Source organism: Bos indicus, chromosome 24 (genome assembly GCF_029378745.1).
Source record: "Bos indicus isolate NIAB-ARS_2022 breed Sahiwal x Tharparkar chromosome 24, NIAB-ARS_B.indTharparkar_mat_pri_1.0, whole genome shotgun sequence".
Lineage (NCBI taxonomy): Eukaryota > Metazoa > Chordata > Mammalia > Artiodactyla > Bovidae > Bos > Bos indicus.
The window spans coordinates 57,975,865-57,992,557 of record NC_091783.1 but is presented as its reverse complement, the minus strand read 5'-3'; the positions used below and the strand labels follow the sequence as shown (position 1 = coordinate 57,992,557).

General features: G+C 51.5%; 1 protein-coding gene across 5 annotated transcripts in view; it reads left to right on the top strand.

Moving 5' to 3' along the window:
* ALPK2 (alpha kinase 2) overlaps window positions 1–16,693 on the top strand; it is a 143,142-nt gene that overhangs the window by 106,909 nt on the left and 19,540 nt on the right. For 2 of the 5 annotated variants that reach the window (XM_070779115.1, XM_070779116.1), the window contains exons 11-12: window positions 6,326–6,543; window positions 11,986–12,034. In XM_070779115.1, the coding sequence (XP_070635216.1) occupies window positions 6,326–6,543; window positions 11,986–12,034 (267 nt within the window). Of the gene's footprint in view, window positions 1–159; window positions 1,793–6,325; window positions 6,544–11,985; window positions 12,035–16,693 lie in introns of those variants that run through there. The other 3 variants (XR_011563863.1, XR_011563865.1, XM_070779117.1) reach the window with 3 other exon arrangements.

Sequence of the window (16,693 nt, the reverse complement as noted above, 5' to 3'; positions counted from 1 at the left end):
GCCACCCTGCCCTTCACAGGGCCTCCAGAGGCTTATAGAAAAATACTCGAGAAATATTAAAGTGTATGGATATATGGAATAATTCAATAAACATGTATACCATGTTAAATAGAAAATCTTATATACTCATGGGTATTATGTTGTCTAAACCATAAACAGAACAGCAGATCGCGAAAAACTCAGTCCTATGATACAACAAGTAAAGACGGTGGTGCATCAGGGAAAAGCAAATTGGAAAATCAGGGCCGTGGGAGCGTAGTCCCTGCTCCGTGGAGCACGACACGGAGGCGCAGAGTTTACCCACTGAGGTTATTATACTGACAAGTATCTGTTGGCCCACGTGCATGCTGGAGTGTCTGGAGCTCGTGTATACCGATCTCTTATCTGGCTGAAACCACACGTGGGAAGACAAGGGGCTGTGCCAGGGCCCGTTGGAAACTGCGGACGGAGCAGTCGTCTACACACCAGTGCGAACGGGGAAGAGGGGAAAGCAGGAAGGGCCTGTTTCTTGTCCACGTCATCTCTGTGAACTCACAAAAGGGAAGAGAAATCCCCTTCCCGAGCAGGTGTGTTGGGCACACCACATACAGCCTCGTGCTTGCTGCCCTTCAAGGTTTGCCTGTGTGCTCAGGATACATGCATGCCTGCCGGGTCGCTTCCGTCACGTCCGGACCCTTTGAGACCCCGTGGACAGTAGCCCTTCAGGCTCCTCTGTCATGGGATTCTCCAGGCAGGAACACTGGAGTGGGTTGCCACGCCCTCCTCCAGGGGGTCTTCCTGACCCGTGATTGGACCCGGGTCTCTAACGTCTCCTGCACTGGCGGGTCCTTTACCACTAGCGCCACCTGGGAAGCAATTCTCAGCAACTTCAAGGAAAACGAACTTACTGCAAAGAAAACCACTTTCAATTGCTTTCTGTTCAGTGCACTGAGGTGGTCTGGATTGTCTGTAGCGCTCAGCCTGTTCTTCTCCAGCCCCTCTTGCTGCTCTGTTCTCTTTTGTTCCTGGTTGAGGAGGAAGAGTCCACCAGGCGTGGCACCAAAGTGCCCTCCTGCAGGGACACACTCAAGCTTTGTGCGAACTGACTCATACAGGCTTCTCTAAGGAAAAGAACACAATTATGAATATCAAGATGCGTCCAGGGAAGGACTCAGGCTTAATCGGCTTCCAGCAGATATGCCACCGCTCTGGAAATGGCTGTGCACGTTTTGGAATCCAAATACCTTTCCTTATTGTGGGAGAGTTTGACCTCATTCATGGACAAGGGCAGGATATGGAGGGATAGTTCAGTCGTTCAGTCATATCCGACTCTTTGCAACCCCATGGACTATAGCATGCCAGGCCTCCCTGTCCATCACCAACTCCCAGAGTTTACCCAAACTCATGTCCATTGAGTTGGTGATGCCATCCAAGCATCTCATCCTCTGTCGTCCCCTTCTCCTCCCACCTTCAATATTTCCCAGCATCAGGGTCTTTTCAAATGAGTCAGTTCTTCACATCAGGTGGCCAAAGCACTGGAATTTCAGCTTCAGCATCAGTCCTTCCCCAAGCATGGGATTGGTACTCAGCATCCGTGTTGGAAGGGGTACCCACGTGGTGGCTCAGGACAGTGTCCTGGCCTAAATCCTGCTCCTGAGAGAAGTGCTCTGCCATCTGAAACTGGGTGGGGAGAGGGGAGGTGTGCTTCTCGTGTTTTGTTTTATTTTTTAAGGAAACACTCATAAATGGCAGAAGAGGGTAAAGTGCACCCTGCCAAAGACCGAGTTGCCTGCAGAAGGTTTTCTTTGGAATGGTATGTTTTGTGTCTTTAAAACTCACCTGAGTGTTGTATCCTTCTTCCCACTTTGCTAACGTTTTCTCTACAATCTTTGACTCGAGGTGATACCTGGGGGTAGCCTCCAGCTGGACTCCCGGGAGAGGACAGGTCGTGGGTGGAGCCCACGTGTCCTCCGTGCTCTGGGAGATCCTTCCAGCTCTGCTCTCACCGCTGGGGGAGCAGCCCCCCGCAACCCTGTGTGAGTGCAGACCTGCCCAGGGACCCCTTCCTCGTAAGAGACAGACCTGAAGTCTCACATCACTGGGGGAGGACCTGCCCCGGGTCCCCAGAGAGGAGGGGATGATGGTGGTGCCTGTGATGGCATCTCTGGGGGGAGGAGGCCTCGCCCTGCAGTCCACATGACTCCTCCTAAGCTTAGCTTTGGTCACGGAGTCACACAGGATTGTTCTGCATGCTTACCTGTAGAGATTCTGGCTGAAAACCCGGGGCACTGCCGAGGCCTTCACCGTAGGGCTTGTGTGTGGTTTTACTAACACAGCTGACCCCAGCCTCCCCGCCTCCCCACCCGGTCACCATCATTGGTGCAGGCGACTGTCACACCATCACTTTTTTCTTTTGTCACTTAGACCTTTCCAGAAGCCTCCCTTCTGAGCCTTTAAACATCTTGATAGTTGTTAGGTATAAGTCCCTAATGCACGTTCCTGTTTGTTTACCCATCTGACGATCTGTACTAAACATATTCTTCATGTTAACAAACATCAAAAATTAGCTTCTTACCTCTTCCTCAGGGTGGCTATCATAATTTCTGCTTTTAAGCCCTCGAAAACGGCATCTGTTGTGGTCAGACTTTAACGAGATGACCTCTCCTTTGACTGTCAGGTCGTATCCTGTATCAGTCGTGACTAGGAGGGCTGCTCCGGGCCTCTGGTGAGAAGCAGCCAGAGACGTTGCTAACCATCCTGTAATGCACGGGACAGTCATCGCCCAAGAATTACCTGGCCTCAGATGTCCGTGCCAAGACTCAAACTTTGTCCTGTATACATATTCTTTTTTCCCCCAGACACTGAGCATTTACTACGAGCCAGGCTTTGCTCCAAGCTAGGTGATGGGCACTTAAAGAATAAAAAGAAAATGAAGCAGGTTCTTGCCCCTCACAGCCAGCAGGAGTGTGAGGCATGCAGGACAAAACCCAGTGCGTCGAGTGCAAGGAGTTATGGGGACACAGAGGAGGAGGAGGAGGGAGGGGGTCTGGAAAGGCTTCCGAGAGGAGGGTGTTGAAGAGTGAGTCGGAGTCCTCCAGATGAAGGGCAAGGGTGGAGACTCACAAGCAAAGAGGGCAGCATGTCCAAAGAGATGAAGAGCCGAGAAAGGAGGTTTCCAAAGAGACGGAAAAAGTTCAGCAGATCTAGCGTGCTGGGAGGCAGAAAACAAAGCGGGGGCAGGCTAAGAGGCGGGAAGCCAGGAGGCCAGAATGCAGAGGACTTAAAATGCTCAGCTGATGAGCTTGGAACGTGTTCTCTTGGCTTTGGGGGTGAGGAGGAGGCAGGGGTTAACCAGGAGCTTTAGCAGGGCAAACTTGAGCCACAGAGCAGACACGTCATTGTTAATAGATTTTATCTTCAGAACAGTTTTAGGTTCACAGCAAAATTGAATGGAGGGGACAGATTTCCACACCCCATCGCCTTCCTCGCCATCTACACCTCTCACCAGGTCAGAGCGTCTGTCACAATGAATCTGCACTGACATACCATCACTGCAGGCCCACAGCGTACATTGGGGTCGTGCCTTCTGTGGCCTGGACAACCGTCTACTGATGCGTCATCACCATAGAGAGTAGTTTCGTTGCCCTGAGAGTCCTGTGTCGATGCGGCTCTTACAGCTATCTCCCTGGGACAACGGATGTCCAGGGACAAGGCCCAGAGGCTGGATGCGGTGAAACCGGTCTGCAAGTGGTTGCTACGGCCCCAAAAGCGGGGAGTGACGGTGGAACTAAGCCTCTGGCGTGGGGAGTTTGAGAGAACAGGCTTGCCTGACTTTCCGGGGCCAGGTGTGTTTAATCAGACTTACAGAAGGAGCCGGGCTGCTGTGATGGCTCAGCCATAGAGAGTCCGCCTGCAACACAGAAGATGCGGGTTTGATCCCTGGGGCAGGACAATCCCCTGGAGAAGGGAATAGCAGCCCACTCCAGTACCTTGCCTGGAGAGTCTCATGGACAGAGGAGCCTGGGGGCCTACAGTCCATGGGGTCGCAAGAGTTGGACATGACTTAGTGACTAAACAAGGACAACAACGTGGAGGAAACAAAAAGGGAGAGGAGCCTGACGTGAACTTATTGTGGCTCAGCTGGTAAAGAATCCGCCTGCAGTGCAGGAGACCTGGCTTCAACCCCTGGGTTGGGAAGACCCCCTGGAGAAGGGAAAGGCTACCCACTCCAGTATTCTGGCCTGGAGAATTCCATGGACAGAGGGGCCTGATGGGCTGGGATAAGCCATAGGTTTGCAAAGAGTTGGACATGACTGAGCCACTTTCATTTGCCCCTTGAAGACGGTGAAGGCAGGGTAAGACTTGTGTAGGTGTATGGCAGATGGATCACTGCACAGGCCACAAGCTACTCAGTTGATTTTTTTTGTTGAATGGAAAGAATGCATGAAAGAATGCAAAGGTACAGTTTCCAATAGACTCTACAGATGTTGGAGTTGGGGTAAATAAGTAGTTCAGTCTCTGCATGTTAAATTCGAGGCACCTTTTAGACATCAAATATAGATGGAGAGTTAGTTGGCTGGAGACGTGTCAGGATTTCAGGGGAGAGGTCTGGGCTGCTGATGTAAATGCGGACTGTATTTAAAGCAAGGGAATGTAAAACTAGAGAATTGATTGCAGAGCAAGGAGAACTGTCCCAGGATGTGCCAGGGTGTAAAGGATGGGGAGAAACCACGAACCAGCAAAGCAGACAGGAAGTAGCCAGGGAAGCAGAAAGGAAACCAAAAGGAAGTGAGTTTCTGGAGGGCGGGGGAAAATGTCTTAGAGACAAGTGAGATCAACTCTTCAGTGCCACTGAGAACAAGTCAGATGAGGGCTAAGAAGGGAACTGCTCCGCTGGGCAACGTGGTGCCCCAGACTGAGGTTTTCTTAAGCAGAAAGGCCGCTTTGGGTTCAGGAGAGAATGGGAGGGGGAAAGGGTTGTAGGCGGATTTGGGTTTTGATGGGAATGGCGAGTCGGGGTAGGAGTGGGTTGCCGGTCCGCAGGCTGTGGAGTCATCACAGCGTGCCCACCGGGAAGGAGTCTGCAGAGGGACGGTGACGCAGGAGTGAGCGGGCCCCACCGGTCGGAGTGTCCTCGAACACTGGGGAGGGGCTGGGGTCCAGGGCGCCGGTGGGGCGAGGGCTTGGGTCGCAGCCAGAAGGGCTGGTCCTTGGGGGTGGGAGCGCGTGGTGGTGGCAGCTTTTAGAAGCTCTCTCAGCGTTTCTGTTTTCCCGGTCCGACCAGGAAGCTGGGTGCTCAGCGTAGAGTGAGGCTGGGGGAGGTGGGAGGAGGGAGGGTTTGGGTGGATTCCCTAGGGCGGTGGGCCAGTGGGCAGGGCCGGATCTGACCGCTGACCCCCGCATCGCAGCATCCTCACACATGCCACCAGGGGTGCAGAGCGGCCCCTGTCGCATGCAAGTTTGATCTCCTCCTCCTCCACGACCCTCCAGAGTTTCTCACCCGGCTCAGTGCGAAGGGCGGCGTCTCCCAAGTGGCCCAGGCCCCCCTAGTCCCGCCCCCATTCCTTGCTCGGCCGCCACCACCCTCCAGACATGCCGCCCCTCAGTCTGAACTGCACCCCGCGACCCAGGCCCCCGGCCAGAACCTCTCCATTTGCCGTTCCTTCCACTTGGAATGTTCCTGCCGAGACGCCCTCATGGCTCCCCCCGCAAGCCCCACCTCCTACAGGCCTCTCTGCTCAAATGCTCCTTATTTTCGAGGCCGCCTCCGACCTCCCCAAATAAAACGACCGCCCACTTGGGCTGCTCCGGTCCTCCCCACTGCTCTGGTTCCTCACGGAGCACAGAGCGCGCTGCACCTATTTGCTGCCTGGCGCCTGCATTTAAATGTAAGAGCGTCGAGAGCAGAGCTTGTGTCGTCTTTAGTGTTTTCTAGAAAGACGTCTGGGAGGGAGACTGACACAGAAGCCACTGAGTGAATATTTGCTGACCGAATAAAAGGAAGGATGGATAGAAGGGTGGATATATGCTGGCTGGACGGAGGTATAGTCACCTGACCAGTGGGTCACTGATGGACTCTAACGATGGCTATAAAAAGACATTCATTTCTACAGGAGCAATTAAACTCCATCTGGAGGAAGAGTTTCTCATCAACTCTAGGAACAAATAAAAGGAACACCCCCCCTTTTTTTTCCATTAAATAATCACTGGCAGATATTTAGTCTACATCTGATGGAACCCGGGCGTTTATCCTACAGCCCACTGCTCCTCCCGGTCGGGTAGAATGTCCCCACGTCTTTATTCCTACGTGACAACACAATCCTGCTCATGGTCTCTTTTCTTCCAGGATCATTCCTATTTTCCTTATCCATCGACCTGAGAATAACATCCCGTACGCAACCGTGGAGGAAGAGCTGATTGGAGAATTCGTGAAGTATTCCATCAGGGATGGGAAGGAGATAAACTTCTTGAGAAGAGAGTCGGAGGCTGGGCAGAAGTGTTGCACCTTCCAGCACTGGGTCTACCAGAAAACAAGTGGCTGCCTGCTGGTCACGGACATGCAGGGTGAGCAGGGCAGCTTGGCCCGGGTTCCAGGGATGGTCTGGAACGTTCCTGGGGGCGGAGGGGAAGCGGATGGAATGATCTCCTGGGTGCAGACTGTCAGCATCTTCACCAGCAGAAAATATTAACTAATGTCTCATGAGAAACAGTGACAAAGGAGCCTGAAATGACCAAGCCAATCGAGTAACAAAGTACACTTTAATAATTCATTGCAATTATAATTATTCATAATGCCTTCCCATTACAAGAGGTAACCAAAAATTGGTGTTCTGTATCCTCAATAGGCACAAAATCAGGAATACACGTATATATGAAAATCCACACATACCAAAAGATTAATTAAAATGTAAGAATTCATTCGTAATAGGTGAAAGGGTCTTTCACGGGGGCTTGAGATTTCAAGCTCCCCTGGTGAATTTACAACACTTTTTCCATTTATACCCACCTCTTGGGGAATGCATTTGGGGTATGAAATGGGGACGTCATCATTAAATTTCTCACAGAGAGGCCCTGAGACAAGTTGCAGTTTGGGGTTTCCCCAAGACCACCAGCCTGCAGCTCACTGATTTTCTGGGAGGACTCATGGAACTCAGAAAGCCATTATGTTCGTGATTACGGTTTACTACAGTGAAAGGATACAGACTCAAATCAGTAAAGGGAAGAAGCGCTTGGGGAAGGGTCCAGGGGAGACCAGGTGGGAATTTCCAGGTGTCCCTTCCTGGTGGAGCCGGGGGTCAGTGCCTCTTCCTGGAGGATAGGGGTGTGCATGGAGCACTGCCATCCAGAAATGTTCAGCCGAGATTGGTTTAGGGACCCATCACTGCTTGCCCGTGGGATGACCTCAGTCTCCAGCCTCTTTGGACAGTTTAAAAAAATCATCTGGCTGCACTAGGTCTTGGTTATGCCGTGTGAGATCTAGTTCCCTGATCAGGGATTGAACCCAGGCCCCCCTGCATTGAGATCACAGAGCCTTAGCCACCGGATTACCAGGGAAGTCTCCTCTCTAACTCTTAGCTTAGTGGTTACCTCCAAAACGTTGGGCAGAAACAATTCCTTTATTTAGGCCAAGTTCATCTTCTGTCGCACACAAATGTTCGAGTGCAAATATTTGGGAGGGGACCCCAGGAAATGCTGGTAGGAGATTGAGGAAGTGTGGCAGGCGAAGAGAAAGTCAATAGGGTGCCTGATACCCAGTCACTGCTGTGTATTCCTGAAGCTGATGCCTGGTGGGGAACATCTGGGAGGCTGAGCAGGACAAGCTTCTCAGCAAAGATCACACTTGAGGAGCAGGTGTGTTTATACACCAGCTCGCCTTAGTAACCAGCAGAAGGCTGCTGCGGTGGGGGGGTGTGAACTCCCCTGGATTTGCCACCGGCACGTGGGCCAGCCCTGCTGAGCGCAGCGAGGGCATGTGACCCGAGAAAGGCTCTCAGGCTGAGAGAGGCTGGTGGAGGCACGTGAGGGCACAGCCATGTGCATGCACGCAGGGCGGGCAATGGGCTGCCACCCCAGCAGCTTTGGCCATGGGGGCCTCCCTTTTCGTTTCCAGATGACAACGCTTTAGGAAAAACCTGACCTATAACTGGGTACCTGCTAATGTCAGACATTGTCACACGCAAGGACCCCGAGCTCTGGAGCCTGGCGGTGAGGAGAGCCCCTGGCACCCCCACGTCCCACCGTGAGCGGGCCGCTCACCTTTGTGTCTCAGTCCTTTCCACAGGGGGTGGCTGTGAGGATTACGTGAGAGGAGGGCATTTAGCACAGCACTGACACAGTGTTCCCTATTTTTAAAATCTTTTGAAATAACCATAGGGATGAGAAGTTGCAAGACTGTGGAGAGGCGTCTCCAGGTATCCCTCACCCAGCTTCACCTAATGACAGCACCTTGCATAGCTATAACACGGTCGAAACCAGGAGGCTGACGTCAGCACAATGTAATAAGTCTACAGACCTAACCTGGAGTTCATCAGTTTTTGCCTGCTTCATTTTCCCCTGTTTTTGTTTCATCTTAATAGCCCTGCCAAAGAGACATCATGATCCCCATTTTACAGATGGAAAAACAGAGGCTGGGAGTTAAGGATCTAATTATGGCTGTCAATCGGCTGCTAAGAGGGGTCCCAGACTCCAACCCACTCTTTCTTTTTTTATTTTGAGTGCCAGGCATCCCTGTTTATTTTTTAAATCAAAGTAATTGCTTTACAATGCTGCTGGTGTCTGCTGGACAGCCACATGAATCCGCTCTGAGCATACGTGTGTCTCCTCCTGTTGAGTTTTGTCCTCTGATGACGCGTGATAGTGTATCTGCGTCAACGCTGTCCTCTCAACTTGTCCCACCCTCTCCTTCCCCCGCTGCAGCACACTGTTTCTGAACCCCAAGCTCTCTCCACGAAAACTCAAATTTACAAATGTGCAAGGTTTCCCAAGTATCCCTTAATGTTGAAGGCTGCTGTGAGGGGCTCCTCTGAGGCCAGCCGGAGAGGGCAGTGTTCAGACTTGCAGGGGAGGCTGACCTGCAAGCTGAAGACAGCCCTAACCACTCACTCATGAAGAGACGCTGCTGCCACGCGCCCAAAACATGGTCTTCACAGACAGCTGTTTCACCCAGACTGTCTGTGCCACTCTCAGACTCACCTGTCTTTCTCCTTCCGAGTTAACTTTGTGTCAAATACAGTTGTTACACTGAAAAGCAACACTGGGAGCCTCGTGCATGGCTAATTTTGCTTCCAGGCACTGGGCAACAGCTACAGGGGAACCTTACATCACCTTATGGTGACATGTGTGGTTTAAAGTGTTGGCACAGTGTCTCATAAGGGTGCTTTACTCTCTGCTACTGGGCAAGATTTCCATTATCTCCATTGTGGCACTAGGTAACACCTATTCTCTAAGTGAGTCCTACGTTTTATCGTTTTGCTGAGACTCTGGAATTAGGATTTAAAAAATCCCAAACAAACCCAAGCTCAATTATCGCTTTTTCTCAGACTCTTATTTTCTCCCTGGTTGCCTTCACGTGTTGATGGGATTGTGGAGTCCTGCAGGTTTGTGGGGTGAAAGGTGAGCCTGCCACTGGGCCCCAAGGCCCGCACGCACTGAGACCACTGTGATTGCTAAGAAGCTGTCAGCCCGATAACCAAGGACTCAAATTCTGGGTTCTTGCGATACTGCCTCCTTCCGCCTTCCGTCGGAAACAACCCGTAGATGACTGTCATCCCCGACACGCTTTAATAGCTGCACACCATAATCCAAATTAGCGTCCTATAGAGACCCTTAATAACCTTGGTTGAATTGCTGGCAAATCATTAAGCCGAGTGAGAGGTTTCTTTTTGAAAGTCATATTCTGCTTTTCCAGTGTCGGTGACAGCTGGTAATTGTGAGATTCGAGGAAAAGCAATTCCCAAGCTCAAGGACCTTTTTGCCAAATGACTTTAAAATTGGACTTCTCTGCGGCTTAGAGCTGTAATTTTTAAATACAACATTTTCTGCGAAACAGAATGTCCAGAGAGGGCTTTTGCAATTCAGCGTTTTTCCTTCCCAAGTACAGTTCCTATGACAAAAACCACGTGAAGCATTTCTACGTATGTTTTCGTTGTTAACAGCTTTGAAAGCACGAGGCGCATTTTAGTGACCAGCAGTGAAAGAGGTTTTTAGAATGCTTACTGGTGCCCTCAAAGTGCTGTGTCTAACTCGGCTCCCGGGGGCCCTGCAGGAAAGCACGGCTCTTTGTTTCTGTCTGTCCGACCAGCCTGAGCAGCCACACGGCCTGTGTCTCCACCGCGGCTCAGGCAGGTGTTGCTGGATCAGAGCTCGAACCCTTTAGCCGTTGCTTTTCTGAGCCTCAGGGAGCAGTACTCCTAGGAACAGAGACCATGGAACTAGGTTGCCATCCGGCCTGACCCTCAGGGTCGGCTTTTGCTGGGAATGTTGGTTCCCCTAGCCACAGCCTGGCCTGGCCGGGACGAGTCAGGGGCGAGATACGAGAAGGCGAGACCCAGGTGGCGTGGCACCATGGAGCCCACGTGTGCATGCCAAGTCGCTTCAGTCATGCCCGACTCTGCAACCCTGTGGACTGTAACCCTCCAGGGTCCGTGGACCCCATGCCCTGCTGTAAAGGACCTGCCATCAGGCGGCGTGGGTGAGATTACAGCAGAGGTCCGTGGAGCCGGAGCTGTGCCCACAGCCACCACCCTACAGAGGAAGGAACAGAGCTGGTGTCTGGTCTGGAAAGGAGATTCTGGAAAGGCCGTAGGTCACCCACACTCTGGGCATCAGAGAGGACTGCCTTCCAGACAAGATGGTGCTTGAGAGAGAGGCACCCCCTGCCACCCCGCCCCGTGGAAGGTGGAAATCTTGCTGTCTTCCTCCTCGCAACATAACAGGACTTTCATTCTGTTTGAATCCCCGGTTCCTGAGCCATTGTCCCAGCTGCCCCTGCTGGGGGTTGGGGGAGAGGAAGAAGGTTCCTGTATGTTTAGGATTCTAACAAGGATGCCCAGAGCTCTTCACTGACCCAGGGTGGGATGCTCAGAGCTGTGGTGTTGGTTTGCTGCGCAACCGGCACCCCCCCCCAACACCCAACTTCTGATGCTTTAATGCAGCGGTCCCCAACCTTTTTGGCACCAGGAACCAATTTCATGGAAGACAGTTTCTCCGTGGACCAGGGGTTTCGGGGGTGGGCGTTGGTTTCAGGATGATTCAGGCGCATTATATTTGTCGTGCACCTTATTTCTGATCTAATGCCACCGCTGATCTGACAGCAGGTGCTGGTCCATGGCCTGGAGGTTGGGGACCCCTGGTTGAATGGATAGAAGCTAGGATAAGCATCAAAGGGTTAGACCATGGGCGACACATGTCTGCATCTCCAGTCCAGTGGCTGAAAAGTGTACATATAACTCAAGAGGTTTTCCCTGGATCTAGAGCCGGCCCAGATAAACCTTCGATCCTGAATCAGACGCTGTCTTTATGGAGATGGGAGGGTGTAGGTCTGGAGCCTGGCCTTGAACTGAACAGATGCCGGTCTTGAACCCTCTCACTGTTGAACTTGGTCTGCCCAGGCCACACCCAGCCCACTTCCTGTTGGACAAGGGCTTCCATGCTTATTGAAGAGCACGGAATAGACCTAGGCCCACAGCAGAGTGTCTCTGGGGAGAGATCTCTGGGGCCGGTGCCAGGTCCCCTGCTCCAGCAGTGGGGTGGGCCAGGGAGGTAGAGGACAGCGTCCCTGGGCGCATGCTTCGGCTGGCTGCCCCCAAAGCCCGCCTTCCCTATTGTGGCCCCGTAGGCTGGACGCATATCTGGGATGCTGTCTGCTGCTGCTGAGGGAAACAAGGGAAGCGTTTCTGCAGGAAGGGACAAGACGGGGCTGGGATGGCCCCTTCCCGTGAATGCGTGGTCCCTCTCTTCCGAGGAGCCCCGGGTAACACGTGCTGTCTTTGCTTTCTCTTCCTGTAGGTGTAGGCATGAAGTTAACTGACGTTGGCATAGCAACAGAGGCTAAAGGGTGAGTAGAAAAAAAAAATCTAGTGCCTGTCACTCAACTCTGGGTTTCCAAACACCTTCCGGCAGAAGTGATTTTGTGTCCCAACTGTGGACGACAGATGCTCGTGGGATAAATTCAGTTCACTTCTCTCACTTACCTAAAATATTTATGGACTTCATTCTCCCAAGGAGACTCATGTGGTTTCCTAACTTTGAAACAAATAAGAACTCTGAATATATTTCAAAATTAATGATCCACAGGAGTGCCATGGGCGGAGGGGAACGCCAGCATTATTGGGAATTTTTTTCACTAGGAATATTCCATTTTTCCACACTTAATATTTTGACTGTTGGCTTATTTTAAAAATTTGTGCAATTGAGTGCAGTGAATTCAACTTGTATATTTTTAATGTATTTTCCCTGCGTGTGTGCTAAGTTGCTTCAGTCATGTCCAACTCTTTGCAGCCCTATGGACCAAAGCCTGCCAGGCTCCTCTGTCCACGGGATTCTCCAGGCAAGAATACTGGAGTGAGTTGCCATGCCCTCCTCCAGGGGATCTTCCCGACCCAGGGATGGAACCCGCATCTCTTATGTCTCCTGTATTGGCAGGCGGGTTCTTTACCACTAGCGCCTCCTGGGAAACCTGTATTTTTCCCTGTACTCTGCACCAAATACTTAGTATTTTAGGCAGCGCCCAAACTCCCATGGTTGATTAAAGGGCAGATGACTATGGAAGGGCTATGATTGATGACTCTGGTTGTTATCAATGGTGTTGATTTCCTAACTTCGGGTATCGCTTTGCTTACTATGGGGTGAGCAGTGCCCAGGTGGCCCTAAGATCATGTTTTACTGGGGTGTCTCTTGAAAAAACGGTCTCTTTTCTCTGCTTTGCTTGACCACCAGTAAGGAGAAAGCTGTCTATCTGCGCTCCTTTGTGAAAATAGAACTCTGGGTTGGAACTGCTGGGCTTTCTCCCACTGCTGATGTCCCCGTGGACTAGGATTATTTGTAAGAAGGGGGAAATGGGGTGGGGGCAAGTGAGTTTTAGAAGGGGTGGCTTGTGTTTTACAATGGAGGCTCTTCTATGGTTCGGGCATGACGAAGCTGACAGATCAGGAGATAGTCGCCACTGAAAAGAGTTTGTTACTCAGTTCCTAAGAGGAAGGGGCTTGCCAGACCATGGTGGGGAGCACCACAGGGAGGCCCCAGGGTCAGTCAGGCAGAAGGAGGGGAGGGGAAAACCTGGGCGAGAGCTTGGAATTGAGTCGTCTGTAAGTTTCCGGGAGGCTCTGGGGTGTGGGGCTGAGTGGCGCTGTCCGCTGCCTGCCCTGTGGTGACTGGGGCAGGGGGCCCAGAGTGTGAGACCCGGTAGAGTGGATGGTGGGAGTGGGCTGCAGGTTGGTTAGCTGGCCTACGCGAGGCGTTCTAGAAGGCCAGTCATTGTCTCTAGGAATTGGCTGACCCTGGCAGGGGGAGCCGCCCCTGCCTGCAAAGCTGCAGATCTCAAAGCATCAGAAACACACACAATAGAACAGCATGATTGGCATAGCTCAGTCTCCTACAGCTGGGAGCAACGTGTTTACTTGGGCTTTCTGGTGATTTCAGACCACTGGCATCGGCAGTCCTTTAACAAGTACAATTTTCAATTAGTATATGAAGGATGGAGAGAAGAAGGGATTTGCGAAAAGTAGAAAGGGGAACACTCTTCTAACCTCCAGATCAACAAGTCTGCTTCATGAAGTTCTCAGCAACCACACAGAAGCTTTTAATCTGGCTTTAGAACGAAGATGCAGCTTGACCATGTCCCTGCTCAGGATAATAGCGTTTTGCGGTAGAACGATCTCCATGCTACACCCCCGCTGCTGACCAGAGCCGTGTCTACGAGTCAGGGATGTGGGTCCTGGCCGTGGGCTTGTCAAGAGCGTATGTCGTGGGGGGTGGGTATGATGTAGTGAGGGCACGGATTTTTTTTTTTTTTTTAAAGACTTGGGTTCAGCTCTTGGTCCTGCCACCTACTTCTGATTCTCCTGTTGGTAACCTTGCTTCTTGGCGTCATAGACATTTGGCCCACATGATGGAAGGGGCAACAGGGCATCCTGGTTTGCCCAGGACAGTATCGTTTCATGCCTGCCATCCTAGCATCCTGTCTAGTTATTTGTCCTGAGCAAATTTCCCCGCTTAGAAAATGTGTGGTGCCCCTATTTATTTATTTATTTACAAAGAGATTTTCCTGGACCTCAGAAGAATTTCCCAAGTTAGAGCTTTCCTTCACAGGCATCATGTCCTTTGTAGGATCTGGCAGATCCAGGCGTCACACAGACCTGCTTTGAGTGCCGGGTTCTTGTCTCACCGGCTCTGTGGACTTGAGCCCTGACGTTCTCAAAGCCACTGAGGCACAGATGGGGACCCAGGCTGGTCCTGAGAATCCCCCAGCTCATCTGCATCCCGTCCCTGAGGCTCAGCACGTGCTTGATAAACACTGGCCTCCTTCCTCGGCTCATGCCCCAGCCTGACTTAAGAGTAGGCGAATTCCATACCATTATTTGGAGCCACTTTCCATAAAAACAAAGCAGAAACCTGCCCAAGAAGTTTCAAAGACTAAGACAAGCATAAGAGTGATGATTTAAGATGTCTTTTAAAAAGCATGTTAACAACTTCCAGGAACCTGGACCATATATTTTTTTTTCTCGTAATTTAAAAAAGAAATCCAATCCCTTTGGTTTTGTTCTCAGCTCTAATGTGACTTATCTGTCCTGGGACAGCTGCCCAGCACCCATTAGAGCCGAGAGCTGGCACCCAGTGCAAAACGTTGTCTCCTAAGTGTTACTTATTGCCTCCTCCCTGAAAAGGGGGTGGGAGAGAAGGGAATTCTGAAATGTCTGAGAAATATTAGCTATTAGGGGTATTAGATCATCTTGTCCATTGTGTCTTTAAAAACCTTTTATTTAAACTTTTGCAGTCACTTTTTTTTTCTCTCTAAAGAAATGTTTCTTAGCTCAGCTTGAAAAAACTAACAAAAGAGGAATCTTCTCTGATCAGAGTACAAGGCGTAGGGTTTGGGAGGTCTCTTTGGAGGTCCCTGGGGGCTGTGTCCGTCCCGTCTTCTTTCTTCCCAAGGACAGAGCAGGAGGTGCAGGGAAAGGGGGCCGCCTGATCACAGGCTGCAAGGGGTCCCTAGGGCCAGGAGGCAAGATTCTGCTGAAGGAACTCAAGGAAAAGTCAGAGCTGCAGAAGGAAGTCTGGGCAGTCAATGCGAGAGATTTGGGGAAGGGTTTCAAGCACAAAGACAGCGTAAACAGACAGGAGACGTGTGGGGACGTGTGGGACACAATCTCGAATGGGGGAGAGAAAGGCTGGGGAGCCTGGCGGGTGTCAGAGGCTCCAGAGAGCAGGAGACGTGGCCAGGCATCTTCTCTTTATTCTTAGCAAGCCCCCAGGGCTGGCTTCCTGCATCCGTGCAAGAGACGGCCAGTTGGCCTGCTCTACTGAAGCCTGGGGACAGGCGCCCCTACCCTGAGAAGCAGTGCTCCGTGTGGGCATCATTACATGTGTTCTTTTAATCACGTTGAAAAGAACACCAGGCTGCCAGGAGGTGTGAGACTATTTTAAGATCGCTTATAATATTACAAAAGAAAATAGGGGACCATCATGACTTATTCCAATGCGACTTTACCTGGTGGTATGATCCTTAACACTGAAGCGTGGCATATTCTGGAATACTCCATACCCCCACACTCCTTCAGCAATGTTGAGTACCAAAACTTCATGTCACAACGTGTGGCAAGTCGGATTGCTTCAACATCTAATAATCCATCTTCTAGGAAGACCAAAGATAATAACCCCACTGTCGAACATATTTCTGATTTGAAAATTGCCCAGCCATTTAGAGTTCTCTGAAGGGCGAGAAGGAAAAATGCCTAATTCCGTAATATAAGACTCGGAAATTTAACCTAATCAAATCAAAGTCGGTGTAAACCAACACCTGTTGGGAACAGAGCCGCAGCTGTCTCAGTGGGTCTTGCAAATGCACACCTGGCCTGGTCCGCCCAGTTTCTGGGGAGAAGGCAATATTGCCGTCCAGCCAGCAGAGGGCGTCAGAGCCAAGCTTTTGTCCTCTGTAATCTCTGCCCCAAAGTCCGCTTCACGTTGGTGAAAGACAAAGAAAAGTACCCTGGACAGATTTCTTCGGAGGCAGTGAGCCTTGAATTAAACTAGGGTCACTATAAATAGGCACAGACAACTCCCTCTCTGTGGCCACCAGGCTGTCGGCCAGTGTCAGGCCCACAGGATCGTAGCGTGTGTCAGAGTCCCTGACCCGGGAGCCAGGGCTGGGCAGAATCATGAACGGCTCGTTCTTGCAGAGGGGCAGCCGTGGGGGGACAAGGCCCCCGAATCACGGCGGACGCACCGTGAGGGCAGTTCCCTTAGGGAACCAGGCCCTCCTGGTGTCAGTGTGACGCCCCATGAGCCTGAAAAATCAGCACAGACTCCTGCACTCAGTCAGCTGAGTTCCAGAAAAAGCACTCTGCCCTCCAGCCAAGAGCAGCCCCTGGGGAGCCCTGCATTGGGGGTGGTGCCACCTGCGGGTGCTGAACCCAGACTGAATCCCAAGACACCCTGGTGCCTGGGGAGGAAGGGCTGAAATGAACTTGTGGGCGGAAGGAGGTGGGCTCTGATACTG